We start from the raw sequence: 16,564 nt of genomic DNA on the forward strand, positions 1-16,564 counted from the left end.
CCTTGTCATGATACAAAGCAACTTTGTAGCTAGCTAGCTAACATAACACTAATCAAGACGTTCCTTGTAATGTATTTAGTTTCTACAATGCTGCTCGTCGGTAATAGTTGGCTGGGTTAGGAAAAATGGCGTCGCGGGGGACGGAAATAGCTGGCTAGCTAACCTCGATGGCTGGCTAGCTAACCTCGATAATTACTAAACTACACAATTATCAAGCTATGACAAAGACAACTAAGTAGCTAGCTAGCTAACACTGCACTAGTCAAATCGTTCCGTTGTAAAGTATTAGTATCTACAGCGCTGCTAGTCGGTAACGGTTGGCTAGCTAGCAGTGGGTTAATGATGACTAGGTGTGTTGACTAAGTCTGGCGCCGCGTCGCGGCTGACTAGCTCACCTCGATAATTACTCAAACTACACAATTATCTTAGATACAGAGACAGCAAAGACAACTATGTTAGTAGCTGGCTAACTAACACTAACACCACACTAATCAAGTCGTTACGTTGTAATGTAATAGTTTCTACAGTGCTGCTAGTCGGTAGAAGTTGGCTAGCTAGCAGTGATGACTAGCTAGCTAGCAGCTAGCAGTGTTGACTACATTAGGAGGACGAAGATAGCTAGCCTCGATAATTACTCTAAACTACACAATTATCTTTGATACAAAGACGGCTATGTAGCTAGCTAAGAAGAATTGCTCAGATCAAACAAATCAAGCCGTTGTAATGTAGTGAAGTGTAATATTACCTGTGGAGCGAAGCGTAGTGCGACTGCTCGCTCCAAACCGGCTTTATAAAAAAAAAAGATCTGCACACATTGGGTGTCCCATACCGGTAAGAAATGACATCTACTTTCCCCCCTTTACGTTATTATTACATCAGCTGGTGCGTTGTTTCAGAGGACGATTTACACAGGATAAATTTTTCCAAAATGCCCCCTGTAATTCTTATTTTATTATAGTTTTTATTTTCTATTGACTCTTATGAAGGAAGTCTGGAGGTTTTTATTATAGGTGTGAAGATATGTCTATTCAATAATAGGCTTTACTGATAACTCGTGCATGGCTGTCAAATGTATAGGTGTCCCCATAATATTTAAAATTATCTTTAAAAAAAAAAAATTATTTAACCTTTATTTAACAGTGATTATAATTATTATTTTAGCGACCACAGTAAACATCCCTCCTAATGAAAATGCCCCCTATCCTGCTGATGTGAATTGCTGAACAGCACACTTGCACTTGACGTGCGTTTATGGATGAGAACGTAAACTTGCCATTTTCAAAGAGTTTAGCTCAATGGGAAACAGCGATGTCCTGCTTTGCAATTTATTGCCTACATGTACAGCCAGGGCAGAGCCGGTGTTATGGGCGGGCCTTAGGGGTCCTGGCCCACCCTAACGTACCTCCTTGCCTGTCCAAATAAAATATTTAAATATTGATCATTTATTTGACTGAGACAGGCGCTGTCAGAAAGACCCATCATTGTCAGATAAAGCATCTGAGCAAGCGAAACAGCATCTCTCTATCTCAGTATGTGTAGCCCATGTATCTGATGATATCTGGACTAAAAGAGTATGGCATGACATCATTTTTTGACCAAACCACATCAGATACATTGGGCTACAAGACAGAAGGGCACTGTTTCAGTCGATCTGATGCTATTTTGGACTAACGTGTGAAGGTAACCTATTACTACTAAGTTATTTGTTTTACAATCAGATGAAAACACCATGCCTGGTTGTGTTCATGCCACATTAACAGTCAGGCTAACACATTTGTATAGTTACCTGTCGTTACTATAAAACCCACAATAGAACTTCTAAAGCAGTCATTTGGACTGCTCATGAATGTAAGGAATTTATTACTGTGCAATTTTTAAAGTCATGCCCCACTCTGTCCTTGCCATTGTTAGAATCTTAATATCACTAACAGAACTGGTGTTATAGACAGTTTTAGGATGGCATGTCATATATGGTTTTCCCCGTTGCCCCACCTTCTCTCGACATTAGGGCCTGATCCCCTCCTTCTGCTGATAGTCGATGATGCCAAACTCACTCTGATTGTCTGCCCAGTCATGTGAAATCCATAGATTAGGGCCTAATGAATGTTTTTCCATTGACTGATTTCCTTACATAAACTGTAACTCAGCAAAAGCTTTTAAATTGTTGCAGGTTGCGTTTTATATTTTTGTTCAGTATAGTAAGAGATTAAATACACGAAGTAGGCTAAAGTATGATATGGGAAAATGGAAGTGAAGTATGCATAATTATGTAATCGCCAATTGTGAATGAAGAACAGGGCGGGCCATTATATTGTATTGAACAATTCTAATTCTAATCTCAAAATGTTACGCACTATATCAGTCTACTCTGGCCTACTTGGAGTACACAGTGAGAGCGTGCATCATTTACAATGTCACGAAGACCAAGACGAATGGATGCACTCGTTAGCATTTCTACAAAATCTGAATGAAAACGACTTCTAATGGAGGGGAAGAAATTAATCATGATGACTTCTCTGTTTAGTATTCTTCTGATTCTGAGCCTCAACCTGAATCTACACCTCCGAAACCTAAGCTAAAAAAAAAGCTAGAACTGTCTGCACTGTGCAGGTGCCCACGCCACCACCAAATGAAAAGTTGAGACAGGAGAGAGGATGGCAGGGTTTGGAATAGAACAAGCCGGTGAAAATTTTACGGGCTATTATCACCACAAATGTCATCACTGAGGGAGCCGGCCCTACATCTCAAGCAAGACATAAAATCAACAGTGCACCAATAGCTTTCGTTGATTAGGCTATGTGACATGGACATGTTCCAACTGATAACTGACTTTTTGACTGCTGTCATATCAACACTTATATTCATAATGCCATTATTGCGTTTGTGATGATATTCTCCATTATCAAGCACACTTGGTGCTTGTAATGATGTTTAGGCTACTGATGTTTTTGTCACTTGACTATGCATCTTACTGACTGTACTTTTTGGTGGTTGGGGTATTTATTTGTATTTTGTAGTTATAAGAAGAAGCTTATACCGGGATCCAACACCAATGCTTTCTGTTTCATAGTTATAACAAAGGCAAGTCCTCAACTGGCAGCTTCATTAAATAGTACCCGCAAAACACCATTCTCAACGTCAACAGTGAAGAGGCGACTCCGGGATTCTGGCCTTCTAGGCAGAGTTGCAAAGAAAAAGCCATATCTCAGACTGGCCAACAAAAAGAAAAGATTAAAATGGGCAAAAGAACACAGACACTGGACATAGGATACTCTACCTAGAAGGCCAGCATCCCGGAGTTTCCTGTTCACTGTTGACGTTGAGACTGGTGTTTTGCGGGTAGTATTTATTTTCAGCTGTGCTAACATAATTGCAAAAGGGTTTTCTAATGATCAATTAGCCTTTTAAAATGAAAAACTTGGATTAGCTAACACAACGTGCCATCAGAACACAGGAGTGATGGTTGCTGATAATGGGCCTCTGTTTTATGTAATATCTACATAGCCGTACAATCAGCCATTTCCAGCTACAATAGTCATTTACAACATGAACAATTTCTACACTGTATTTCTGATCAATCCGTCATTGTAAATAAGAATTTGTTCTTAACTGGCTTGCCTAGTTAAACAAAGGTTAAATAAAAAAAAATGAAAATCGTTATGGAAATCTGTTGCAGATAAATTGACTTCAAAACCCCCAGTGCTCTCTCTCTGGTCAAGCTTGCTAGCTATACAGCTAGCTAACAAATGTAGTTACACACAATTATCATGATGATGTAACACTTTTCATTTCTAGGGTGGAAACCCTTTAATATTTGGATGTGAGAGCTCTCACTCCCCTTACTGTACAATAATAAATCAACGTTCCAAATGTTTGGACCCAGTCAATGAAGTTGCAGCTTGCGTCATTACCATGGCAATTTTAATGGCAGGGCCTAGTCCCAAATTAGCATTGGCTCTGGAAAAAGATATTCAAAGTTATTCAAAGTAGCAGTTTCTGTATGACAAACACTTAGAACATGTATTTAGGGTTTGTTTAGATTGTTTTATATGGCCTACCTTGTAAAATGCTTCCATTCCCCTGCAAGTTACTTTACTTTAAGATAGGGCCTTAACTTTATGTACAGTAACTATCTATATGGACATAACAAAGTGCAGAGGACCGACAGACAGAGAAGTATCCTTCCTCCTACCTTGCTTTCTGGAACGCCAGCTCGGAGAACCAGCACCAAACCACTCCCAATATTACAATCATTCCTATGAAGGGGATGGAGAGAACAGGGGACTCAGACGAATGGATGTTGCTCTGGATTAGGGGAAGAAAAGGAGGGAGGGGGTGGATGAAGATGGAGGGGCAATGGAGAAAACAAAATAATAAATGAGTGGAGGGCAAAAACGTTTACATATGGACACCACAAATCACTCAAATGAATCCAAAATGAAACATGATATGACCTTGCTATGAAGGGGTAGGGGAGTTATGGTATGGACTGATACAAATAGGGTAGGGATGGAAAGCTAGATAGATAGATTCCGTCAATTCGACTGATCGACAGTACATACGAATTTATTATGCCAAGGTAAGCCACCATATTTTGACAAAGATTTTAAGAAAAAAATAATGAAATATATTAGTACAATGCATGTGATTGTTTATGTGCATATGTGACTGAAATTGTCTGTGGTGACAAAACAAACAACAATCAAAAATGAAAAATAGTGACACAAAACAAGATGTTGAAACACATGGTGAAAATCTCCTAACTCTTTCCTCATTCATTGGGGCTCTCGAGTGGTGCAGCAGTCTAAAGTACTTCATCTCAGTGCAAGAGGTGTCACTACAGTCCCTGGTTCAAATCCAGGCTGAATCACATTTGGCTGTGATTGGGAGACCCATAGGGCGGCACACAGCGTTGTCTGAGCTGGGCTAGGCCATCATTGTAAATCAAAAAAAAATCTTCGCTGACTTGCCTAGTTCAATAAAGGTAAAAACATTTTTTTTTAATATAATTTCCCATGTCCACGGTAAACACAAAGTGTGTGGACATATAGTACAAAGCACAGGGACAGTATTTGTAGACTGGGACAGGCAGACAGTTTGACACAAGGGACAGTGCTGCCATAGGGAGGGCATGACAGACAAGTGGAGGGCAATTTGCAGTGCCACATACAGACAGAGTTCATAGCCCTCAAGCATGTTCTCTGATATGATCTGACAGTCATTGTCAGCTTATATCAAAGCATATTATAATATACAGTCAATTATGTATATAAACACATATGTATGTATATTGATATACAGTGCCTTCAGAAAGTATTCACACCCTTTGACCTTTTCCACATTTTGTTGTGCTACAGCCTGAATTTAAATTGTATTAAATTGAGACTTTTTTGTCAATGGCCTACACACAATACCCCGTAATGTTGAATTATGTTTTAGACATTTTTACAAATTGATTAAAAATGAAAAGCTGAAATGTTTTGCGTCAATAAGTATTCAACCCCTTTGTTATGGTAAGCCGAAATAAGTAAGAATTGGCTTGACGAGCCACATAATAAGTTGCATGGACTCACTCTGTGTGCAATAATAACATGATTTTGGATTACTACCTCATCTCTGTACCCCACACATACAATTATTGGTAAGGTCTTTTCTGTCATCTGAGTTGGTTGTTTTACGGGAATTTAACATAGATTGGCTTACCCTGGCCTCAGATCATTTTAAGAATATTTTACTTGACTCAACTTATTTCAGAACACACATGGATTAATGTAAAAAAAAGAAAGGAGTTTGCTTCTCTCTGATTGACCTAATTCTGGAAACTTGCCCCCATAAGTACTTGTCCGGTGGTGCCGTTGCAAATTAGCTCAGTGATCACTGTCCTGTAGCATGCATTAGAAATAGCAAACAGACCTGATCCTCGTATAATTATAGTTTTTACATTTTTTTTCTCCCCAAGGGTTTCTTCATGATATGTATCTTGGGGCTCCCGAGTGGCGCAGTGGTCTAAAGCACTGCATCTCAGTGCAGGAGGTGTCATTACAGTCCCTGATTCAAATCCAGGCTATATCACATCTGGCTGCGATTGGGAGTCCCATAGGGCGGCGCACAATTGGCCCGGCATCGTCCGGGGTAGGCCGTTATTGTAAATAAGAATTTGTTCTTAACTGACTTGCCTAGTTAAAGAAATAAAATAAATGTCTTACTCAGAGATTTCCCCAATCATCTGTTTTTATCTCTATGGCAGGTAAACAGGCCATCTTCAAACACCTTAGAGTCAAAAATATAACAAATGCCTGTTTCTGTACCCGCGTGCCTGACCATTCTGCCTGCCTTGACCATGAGCCTGTCTGCCACTCTGTACCTCCTGGACTCTGATCTGGTTTTGACCTTTTTGCCTGTCCATGACCATTCTCTTGCCTACCCCTTTGGATTAATAAACATTCTAAGACTCCAACCATCTGCCTCCTGTGTCTGCATCTGGGTCTCACCTTGTGCCTTGATACATTTGTATTGATTGTGTACATGCAAGGCTCCCATGTATAAGTGGCCTTGGTCTCAATGGGATTTCCCTGCTTAAATAAAGGTTAAAATAAAAATATTTCAACAGTATCTATACACATAACATGTGGAATAAACAGACACAGAATAGGTGTGATGTGTGTGCTGTATTTCTTGTTTTCATTTGCGTAAACTTGAACGTTTTTATAAAACACAACAGTCAAAAATCTCAAGCGGGGAAATGTTGAAGTCAAAAAACAGTCAGAAACAATCAGAACAAACCCAAAAAGCCTCCTGATAGCTATGCAATATACCGTTATTAACTCCTATCACTATGGTGACACCTGACCTCTAACCCCAGTGTGACCTCTCACCTGCCACCCTCCAGCCAACCTCTCGAGCTCTGCCTTGCAGTGCAGTAGCTCCTCCTCCAATTCAGCCCTCTCCCTCTGGCTGCAGTCATAGAGTTCCTGCAGTTCCCGCAGCTCCGTCTTCAACCCATCACACTGAGGGAGCCAGAGTAGAACATAAAGGATCAATCAATCACATGTATTAACAAAGCCCTTTTTACATCCACAGCTGTCACAAAGATCTTTACAGAAATCCGGCTTAGACCTCAAAGAGCAAGCAGAAGCACAGTGGCAAGAAAACACTCCCTAGAAAGAACAGTTGTTGAACACTTCAGAACAGAGATTCATCCCGACACATTACAGGCCAGGTCTGTAAATTGTGCCGTAGTCCATTGCTGCAGTGCCTAATAATTTGTTAGTGATTGTGCAGCTGCTGCTCTGTTGTTTTTCTTTGCCACTGATTTGTGTGGCTTTATCATTTTCTTCAGCACAATTCTAAATCTGGCTGATTAAAACTGCTCCAATAGTCAGTGAGCATCCACTACTATAGTTACTATGGTACAGTCTGGTGCCTAATATACCTGTCTCTGTACCAGCGAGGCCTTCTCCTCAGCCTGTTTCAGCTGGTCCCTCAGTGAGAAGATCTCCCCAAATCCTCCATTCCAGCCGGTGGGGGTCATGGGCTTCCCATCGAACGAAATGTTCTTCTGGATGGAGGCATCCACAAGGCGGCTGTTGGTGCCAGGGCTCGTAGACTGGCACTCGACCATGGTCATATAGCTCTCCGCCATGCCCCCCTCCTCTGTGCCCACCCCCACTCCTGTACCAGCTATCTCACCATCCTTCAGGGACAGATATACGCTGTTGGAGCTGGTGTGGAGAGAGAGGAGAGAGTAAAATCACAAAGGGGATTAGGTGAAAAGAAGGAGAAGAAGATGAATTGATGTGGTGAACAATTATATCTTAGGCTTTTTACTAAACTGAACAAAAATATAAACGCAACATGTAAAGTGTTGGTCCCATGTTTCATGAGCTGAAATAAAAGATCCCAGACATTTTCCATATGTACACAAAGCTTATTTGTTTACATCCCTGTTAGTGAGAATTTCTCATTTGCCAAGATAATCCATCCACCTGACAGGTGTGGCATATCAAGAAGCTGATTAAACAGCATGATAATTAAACAGGTGCACCTTGTGCTGGGGACAACAAAAGGCCACTGTAAAATGTGCAGTTTTGTCAAACAACACAAAGCCACATATGTCTCAAGTTTTAGGGAGTGTGCAATTGGCATGCTGACTGCAGGAATGTCCACCAGAGCTGTTGCCAGAGAATGTAAGGTTTATTTCTCTACCATAACCCACCTATCCAAAGTCGTTTTAGAGAATTTGGCAGTACTTCCAACCGGCCTCAAATCAAATTTTATTGGTCACATACACATGGTTAGCAGATGTTTATGCGAGTGTAGCAAAATGCTTGTGCTTCTAGTTCTGATAGTGCAGTAATATCTAACAACTATTCTAACAAATCACCAACAACTACCTAATACACACAAATCTAAAGTGGTGAATGAGAATATGTACATATGGATGAGCGATGGCCGAGCGGCATAGGGAAGGTGCACTAGATGGTATAAAATACAGTATATACATATGATATGAGTAATGTAAGATATGTAAACTTTCTTAAAGTGGCATTATTTAAAGTGACATTGTTTAAAGTGACTAGTGATCCATTTATTAAAGTGGCCAGTGATTGGGTCTCAATGTAGGCAGCAGCCTCTGAGTTCGTGTTCGCTGTTTAGCAGTCTGATGGCCTTGAGATAGAAGCTGTTTTTCAGTCTCTCGGTCCCAGCTTTGATGCACCTGTACTGACCTCGCTTTCTGGATGGTAGCAGTGTGAACATGTAGTGGCTCGGGTGGTTGTTGTCCTTGAGGATCTTTTTGTGACATCGGGTGCTGTAGGTGTCCTGGAGGGCAGGTAGTTTGCCCCCGGTGATGCGTTGTGCAGACCGCACCACCCTCTGGAGAGCCTTGCTGTTGAGGGCGGCACAGTTGCCGTACCAGGCTGTGATACCACCCGACAGGATGCTCTTGATTGTGCACCTGTAAAGGTTTGTCAGGGTTTTGGGTGACAAGCCAAATTTCTTCAGCCTCCTGAGGTTGAAGATGCGCTGTTGCGCCTTCTTCACCACACTGTCTGTATGGTTGGACCATTTCAGTTTGTCTGTGCTGTGTACACCAAGGAACATAAAACTTTCCACCTTCTCCTCTGCTGTCCCTTCGCTGTGGATAGGAAGAGTGCTCGCTCTGCTGTTTCCTGAAGTCCACGATCATCTCCTTTGTTTTGTTGACGTTGAGTGAGAGGTTGTTTTCCTGACACCACACACCGAAGTGCCCTCACCTCCTCCCTATAGGCTGTCTCGTCGTTGTTGGTAATCAAGCCCACTACTGTTGTGTCGTCTGCAAACTTGATGATTGAGTTGGAGGCGTGCATGGCCACACAGCCGTGGGTGAACAGGAAGTACAGGAGGGGGCTGAGCACCCTTGTGGGGCCCCAGTGTTGAGGGTCAGCGAAGTGGAAATGTTTCCTACCTTCCTACTAGCACGGCTGGCCCTTGGATGTACACAGAGAGCTAATATTCATAATATGCATGTCAATCTCTCCTGGCTGAAAGTGCAGGAGAGATTGACTTCATCAGTACTTTTATTTATGAGAAATATCTGTCTAAACTACTGGCACACAGCTTGTACACCCATGCATACCCCACAAGACATGCCACAAGAGGTCTCCTCACAGTCCCCAAGTCCAGAACAGACTATGGGAGGCACACAGTACTACATAGAGCCATGACTACATGGAACTATTCCACATCAAGTAACTAACGCAAGCAGTAAAATTAGATTTTAAAAAAAGATTAAAAAAACACCTTATGGAACAGCGGGGACTGTGAAGCAACACAAACATTGGCACACACACACACACACACGATAACATACACACTATACATACACATGGATTTAGTACTGTAGATATGTGGTAGTGTTGGAGTAGGGGCCTGAGGGCACGCAGTGTGTTGTGAAATCTGTGAATATATTGTAATGTTTTTAAAATTGTATAAACTGCCTTAATTTTGCTGGACCCCAGGAAGAGTAGCTGCTGCTTTGGCAGCAGCTAATAGGAAAGCAGCAGCTAATGGGGATCCATAATAAATACAAAATACCTTCACCACCTGGGGGCGGCCCGTCAGAAAGTCCAGGACTCAATTGCACAGGGCGGGGTTGAGACCCAGGGCCTCCAGCTTGATGATGAGCTTGGAGGGTACTATGGTGTTGAATGCTGAGCTGTAGTCAATGAACAACATTCTTACATAGGTATTCCTCTTGTATAGATGGGATAGGGCAGTGTGCAGTGTGATGGCGATTGCGTCGTCTGTGGACCTGTTGGGGCGGTATGCAAACTGAAGTGGGTCTAGGGTGGCCGGTAAGATGGAGGTGATATGATCCTTGACTAGTCTCTCAAAGTACTTCATGATGACAGAAGTGAGTGCTATGGGGCGGTAGTCATTTAGTTCAGTTATCTTTGCTTTCTTGGGTACAGGAACAATGGTGGCCATCTTGAAGCATGTGGAGACAACAGACTGGGATAGGGAGCGATTGAATATGTCCGTAAACACACCAGCCAGCTGGTCTGCGCATGCTCTGAGGACACGGCTAGGGATGCCGTCTGGGCCAGCAGCCTTGCGAGGGTTAACACGTTTAAATGTTTTATTCATGTCGGCCACGGAGAAGGAGAGGCGCAGTTCTTTTTAGCGGGCCTCGGCGGTGGCACTGCATTATCCTCAAAGCGGGCAATGAAGGTGTTTAGTTTGTCTTTAAGAGTGACGTTGGTGTCCGTGACGTGGCTGGTTTTCTGTTTGTAGTCCATGATTTCCTGTAGACCCTGCCACATATGTGTCTGAGCCATTGAATTGCGAGTCCACTTTGTCCCTGTACCAGCATTTCGTTTGTTTGATTGTCTTGCGGAGGGAATAACTACACTGTTTATATTCAGCCATATTCCCAGACCTCTTTTCATGGTTAAATGTGGTGGTTTGCGCTTTCAGTTTTGCGCGAATGCCGCCATCAATCTACGGTTTCTGGTTAGGGAAGGTTTTAATAGTCACAGTGGGTACAACATCTCCCATGCACTTCCTTACAAAGACACTCACAGAGTCAGCGTATAGATCGATGTTGTCCTCTGAGGCTGATTGGAACAAATCCCTGTCCGCTGGATCAAAACAATCTTGAAACGTGGATTCCCATTGGTCTGACCAGCTTCGAATGGTTCTAGTCACTGATACATCCTGTTTGAGTTTCTGCCTATAAGACATAGGAGCAATATGGCGTCGTGGTCGGATTTGCTAAAGGGAAGGCGGGGGAGCGCTTTGTATGCATCGCGGAAGTTAGAGTAGCAGTGATAGAGTGTATTACCCCCTGTGCGTAGTGCACTCAATATGCTGATAGAATTTAGGTAGCCTTGTTCTCAAATTTGCTTTGTTAAAATTGCCAGCTACAATAAATGCAGCCTCAGGATATATGGTTTCCAGTTTACATAGAGTCCAGTGAAGTTCCTTGAGGGCTGTCTTGGTGTCTGCTTGAGGGGGAATGTACACAGCTGTGACGATAACTGATGAGAATTCTCTTGGGAGGTAATATGGCTGGCATTTGATTGTAAGGAATTCTAGGTCGGGTGAGCAGGACTTGAGTTCCTGTATGTTGTTATGATAACACCATGAGTTGTTAATCATGAAGCATACACCTCTGCCCTTCCTCTTCCCAGAGAGTTGTTTATCTCTGTCGGCGCGATGCATGGAGAAGCCCTGTGGCTGAACTGATTCCGACAATATATCCCGAGAGAGCCATATTTCCGTGAAACAGAGAATGTTACAATCTCTGATGTCTCTCTGGAAGGCAACCCTTGCTCGAATTTTGTCTACCTTGTTGTCAAGAGACTGGACATTGGCAAGTAGTATAATCGTGCACATCTCCCACCGTTCCCGTCTACGGAGCCTGACTAGGAGGCCGCTCCATCTGCCCCTTCTGCGGGGCCGTTGTTTTGGGTCGACTTCTGGGATTAGATCCATTGTCCTGGGTGGTGGTCCAAACAGAGGATCCACTTCGGGAAAGTCGTATTCCTGTTCGTAATGTTGGTAAGTTGACGTCGCTCTTATATCCAATAGTTCTTCCTGGCTGTATGAAATAAGAATTAAGATTTCCTGGGGTAACAATGTAAGAAATAATAAAATATAAAAACGAAATACTGCATAGTTTCCTAATGACTCAAAGCGAGGCGACCATCTCTGTTGACGCCATCTCTGTTACAACCGCAGACCACGTGTAACCACGCCAGCCTGGGAGTTCCACATCGGCTTCTTCACTGTGGGTTTGCACAACCAAAGAACTTCTGCACAAACTGTCAGAAACTGTCTCAGGGAAGCTCATCTGCGTGATCATTGTCTTCACCAGGGTCTTGACCTGACTGCTGTTCGGCGTTGTAACCGACTTCAGTGGGTAAATGCTCACATTCGATGGCCACTGGAACGCTGAAAAAGTGTGCTCTTCATGGATGAATCCCAGTTTCAACTGTAACGGGCAGATGGCAGACAGCGTGTATGGCATCATGTGGGTGGGAAGTTTGCTGTTGTCAACGTTGTGAACAAAGTGCCCCATAGTGGCAGTGGGGTTATGGTACTGTATGAGCAGGCTTAAGATGCGGACAAAGGACACAATTGCATTTTATCGATGGCAATTTGAATGCACAAAGATACGGTGATGAGATCCTGAGGCCCATTGCCGTGCCATTCATCCGCCGCCATCACCTCATGTTTCAGCATCATAATGCACGGCCCCATGTCGCAAGGATCTGTACACAATTCCTGGAAGCTGAAAATGTCCCAGTTCTTCGCCTGCATACTCACCAGACCAACAGATGCATATCTGTATTCCCAGTCTAGTGAAATTCATAGATTAGCGACTAATTAATTTATTTCAATTGACCGATTTCCTTATATGAACTGAAGCTCAGTAAAAAATTGTTGCATGTTGCATTTATATTTTTGTTCAGTTTAAATGGTTAGCAGATACTGTAAGCAGACTAAGTAGCCAAATAATTGGATGCGTCCTCTCACCCTGTCCTCTGTAGTTGAAGGAGCTGTAGTTTCTCAGTCAAGCGTCTGTTGTCATCCTTCAGAGTCTCACACTCCTCCCTCAAAGTGACACACTCCTGCCTCAGTGTACCTATATCACCTGACAGAACACAACAGGATCATCACACATCAGGGTTGAGTTCAGTCGGCACAAAACGTAAGAAAACGGTCTGAAACGGAGTGATCATGGGAGGTACTCTCTGAACTTGTCCAATAAGAAACACTTGTTTTCCGTTGCACATTTTGAAACATTTTGCTAATGTGTCCCCTAATGGACACAACCCAATAGCTACACAGTAACACATCCTCCACAAGTTCTGTTTGTGTGACCACAGGCAAACATGGGGTATGATAGATGTACCGCTCATCACTATGTACATGGGAAGTTTAACTAAAGTATCAACTCTGAGTCTATACTTATGTGCCCTACCCATCAAAACCATTCTGCCTATTGTACATGTCTGTACTCTGCCCACTGCAAATAGACATCAATGACAGACACAGAAAGAGAAAGACCTACTGTCTGTAAACCTAACGTCAGACTGGAATTTGACACTCATAAAACTGTGACCCAAACCCCACTGACTGCCACTCCTGTACTGCTCTGTCTAGGCATCTACACTGATAACATGATGAAACCTGTGCATGAGGTCCTGGCTGTGTTATTGCTAGCTGCATCATGGTTAGAATCTCACAGTCAAAGATAGTTGGGGTTTAATAAAAGAGGTAGAGGAAAGGCTTAAACATTGCAAACATGTCTCACACAGGGAGCTGCAGGGGTGGTGGTGGGGTGATAGGGGTGTGTGTTTGGGATACCAAGGGTGACGGTGATGTCAGTGATGTCACCCTCTGAGTCATGGAATGAGGCAAGGCAGGGGGGAGTAGAGGGGACATCACTGCTCTGCTCTGGTGGTGAGGGTTAGGGTGTGACTCAGGGAAGGGACGAAGGGTCTAGAGAAGCCCTTTGCTGATGTTTCTTTGACCTGGCCAGTGGACAAGGTCAGGGGTCAGAGATAATAAGATCAGCAAATTTACTGTGAAGACCTTCCCAGATCTCGATTCGCAGCGTGGTGATCTCTAGCTCCTATTGCTGCTCCTCTTATCTCCTCCCCTCTCTCTCACCTCCTTTCCTCTCTTCCTCCCTCCTTTGACTCTTCATGCTGATCTCTGCTCTCAGTGTGGTGATCTCCAGCTCGTACTCCTGCGCCTCATCGTTGAGCCTCCCCAGCTGGGCCCGGAGGCGACACAGCTCCTCCTGCAGGGACGCAATGTCGTTCTCCCTCTCGGCCGCTGCCTCCTCAGCCGCCTGCTGCAGAAGCAGAACCTGCAAATAATCAACCAATCAATCAATCAATCAAACTCAGCAGCACCACCTTTAACACAAGGAACAGAACAGTCGAACTCATCATCGCATGCAGAGAACACATACTTCTAGAACTAGTAAAGTAAAGTAAAATAGCATAAGGTAAAGCACCACCTCCTCCTGGGCGAGGCGTAGCTCCTCGTGAGCCTCAGTCAGCTCACTCTCCTTCTCCTCCTCTAGAGAGTCCATCTCCTCCTGTACTGAACGCAGCTGGGCTGGGGAGGGAGACATACAGGGACAAGAGTTTAAATGGTTATACGTACAGCAGTGTTCTTCAAACCTCTCCTCTGGGACCCTTAGCAGTTCCATATGATCTATTTCAGAGCTAGCTCACCTGATTTAAATTGGCAAATAATCATCAAGCCATTGACTAGTTGAATCAGGTGTGCTACTTTTAAACTCGGACAAAACAGAGATGCTTGTTCTAGGTCCCAAGAAACAAAGAGATCTTCTGTTGAATCTGACAATTAATCTGGATGGTTGTACAGTCGTCTCAAATAAAACTGTGAAGGACCTCGGCGTTACTCTGGACCCTGATCTCTCTTTTGAAGAACATATCAAGACTGTTTCAAGGACAGCTTTTTTCCATCTACGTAACATTGCAAAAATCTAAAACTTTCTGTCCAAAAATGATGCAGAAAAATTAATCCATGCTTTTGTTACTTCTAGGCTGGACTACTGCAATGCTCTACTTCCCGGCTACCCGGATAAAGCACTAAACAAACTTCAGTTAGTGCTAAATACGGCTGCTAGAATCCTGACTAGAACCAAAAAATTTGATCATATTACTCCAGTGCTAGCCTCCCTACACTGGCTTCCTGTTAAGGCAAGGGCTGATTTCAAGGTTTTACTGCTAACCTACAAAGCATTACATGGGCTTGCTCCTACCTATCTTTCCGATTTGGTCCTGCCATACATACCTACACGTACGCTATGGTCACAAGACGCAGGCCTCCTAATTGTCCCTAGAATGCCTAAGCAAACGGCTGGAGGTAGGGCTTTCTCCTATAGAGCTCCATTTTTATGGAATGGTCTGCCTACCCATGTGAGAGACGCAGACTCAGTCTCAACCTTTAAGTCTTTACTGAAGACTTATCTCTTCAGTAGGTCCTATGATTAAGTATAGTCTGGCCCAGGAGTGTGAAGGTGAACGGAAAGGCTGGAGCAACGAACCGCCCTTGCTGTCTCTGCCTTGCCGGTTCCCCTCTCTCCACTGGGATTCTCTGCCTCTAACCCTATTACAGGGGCTGAGTCACTGGCTTACTGGTGTTCTTCCATGCCGTCCTTGGGAGGGGTGCGTCACTTGAGTGGGTTGAGTCACTGACGTGGTCTTCCTGTCTGGGTTGGCGCCCCCCCTTGGGTTGTGCCGTGGCGGAGATCTTTGTGGGCTATACTCGGCCTTGTCTTAGGACGGTAAGTTGGTGGTTGGAGACATCCCTCTAGTGGTGTGGGGGCTGTGCTTTGGCAAAGTGGGTGGGGTTATATCCTGCCTGTTTGGCCCTGTCCTGGGGTATCATCGGATGGGGCCACAGTGTCTTCTGATCCCTCCTGTCTCAGCCTTCAGGATTTATGCTGCAGTAGTTTATGTGTCGGGGGGCTAGGGTCAGTCTGTTACATCTGGAGTATTTCTCTTGTCTTATCCGGTGTCCTGTGTGAATTTAAATATGCTCTCTCTAATTTTCTCTTTCTCTCTTTCTTTCTTTCTCTCGGAGGACCTGAGCCCTAGGACCATGCCTCAGGACTACCTGGCATGATGACTCCTTGCAGTCCCCAGTCCACCTGGCCATGCTGCTGCTCCAGTTTCAACTGTTCTGCCTGCGGCTATGGAACCCTGACCTGTTCACCGGACGTGCTTGCTGCACCCTCGACAACTACTATGATTATTATTATTTGACCATGCTGGTCATTTATGAACATTTTAACATCTTGACCATGTTCTGTTTTAATATCCACCCGGCACAGCCAGAAGAGGACTGGCCACCCCTCATAGCCTGGTTCCTCTAGGTTTCTTCCTAGGTTTTTGGCCTTTCTAGGGAGTTTTTCCTAGGGAGTTTTTCCTAGCCACCGTGCTTCTTTCACATGCATTGCTTGCTGTTTGGGGTTTTAGGCTGGGTTTCTGTACAGCACTTTGAGATACCAGCTGATGTACGAAGGGCTATATAA

The 16,564-nt window shown here is 43.8% G+C and overlaps 1 protein-coding gene across 8 annotated transcripts in view; it reads right to left on the minus strand.

The window, feature by feature from the left end:
- LOC106573051 (coiled-coil domain-containing protein 136) overlaps positions 1–16,564 on the minus strand; it is a 68,421-nt gene that overhangs the window by 11,318 nt on the left and 40,539 nt on the right. For 3 of the 8 annotated variants that reach the window (XM_014147688.2, XM_045696848.1, XM_045696851.1), the window contains 8 exons: positions 14,516–14,616; positions 14,161–14,362; positions 13,021–13,138; positions 7,433–7,721; positions 6,876–7,007; positions 6,492–6,572; positions 4,193–4,305; positions 3,912–3,957 (listed from right to left, as the gene is read on the minus strand). In XM_014147688.2, coding sequence (XP_014003163.1) covers positions 3,912–3,957; positions 4,193–4,305; positions 6,492–6,572; positions 6,876–7,007; positions 7,433–7,721; positions 13,021–13,138; positions 14,161–14,362; positions 14,516–14,616 — 1,082 coding nt within the window. The remainder of the gene's footprint in view (positions 1–3,911; positions 3,958–4,192; positions 4,306–6,491; positions 6,573–6,875; positions 7,008–7,432; positions 7,722–13,020; positions 13,139–14,160; positions 14,363–14,515; positions 14,617–16,564) is intronic. The other 5 variants (XM_045696849.1, XM_014147686.2, XR_001321249.2 and 2 more) reach the window with 5 other exon arrangements.

Source organism: Salmo salar, chromosome ssa16, assembly GCF_905237065.1.
Source record: "Salmo salar chromosome ssa16, Ssal_v3.1, whole genome shotgun sequence".
In the NCBI taxonomy this organism is placed as follows: domain Eukaryota; kingdom Metazoa; phylum Chordata; class Actinopteri; order Salmoniformes; family Salmonidae; genus Salmo; species Salmo salar.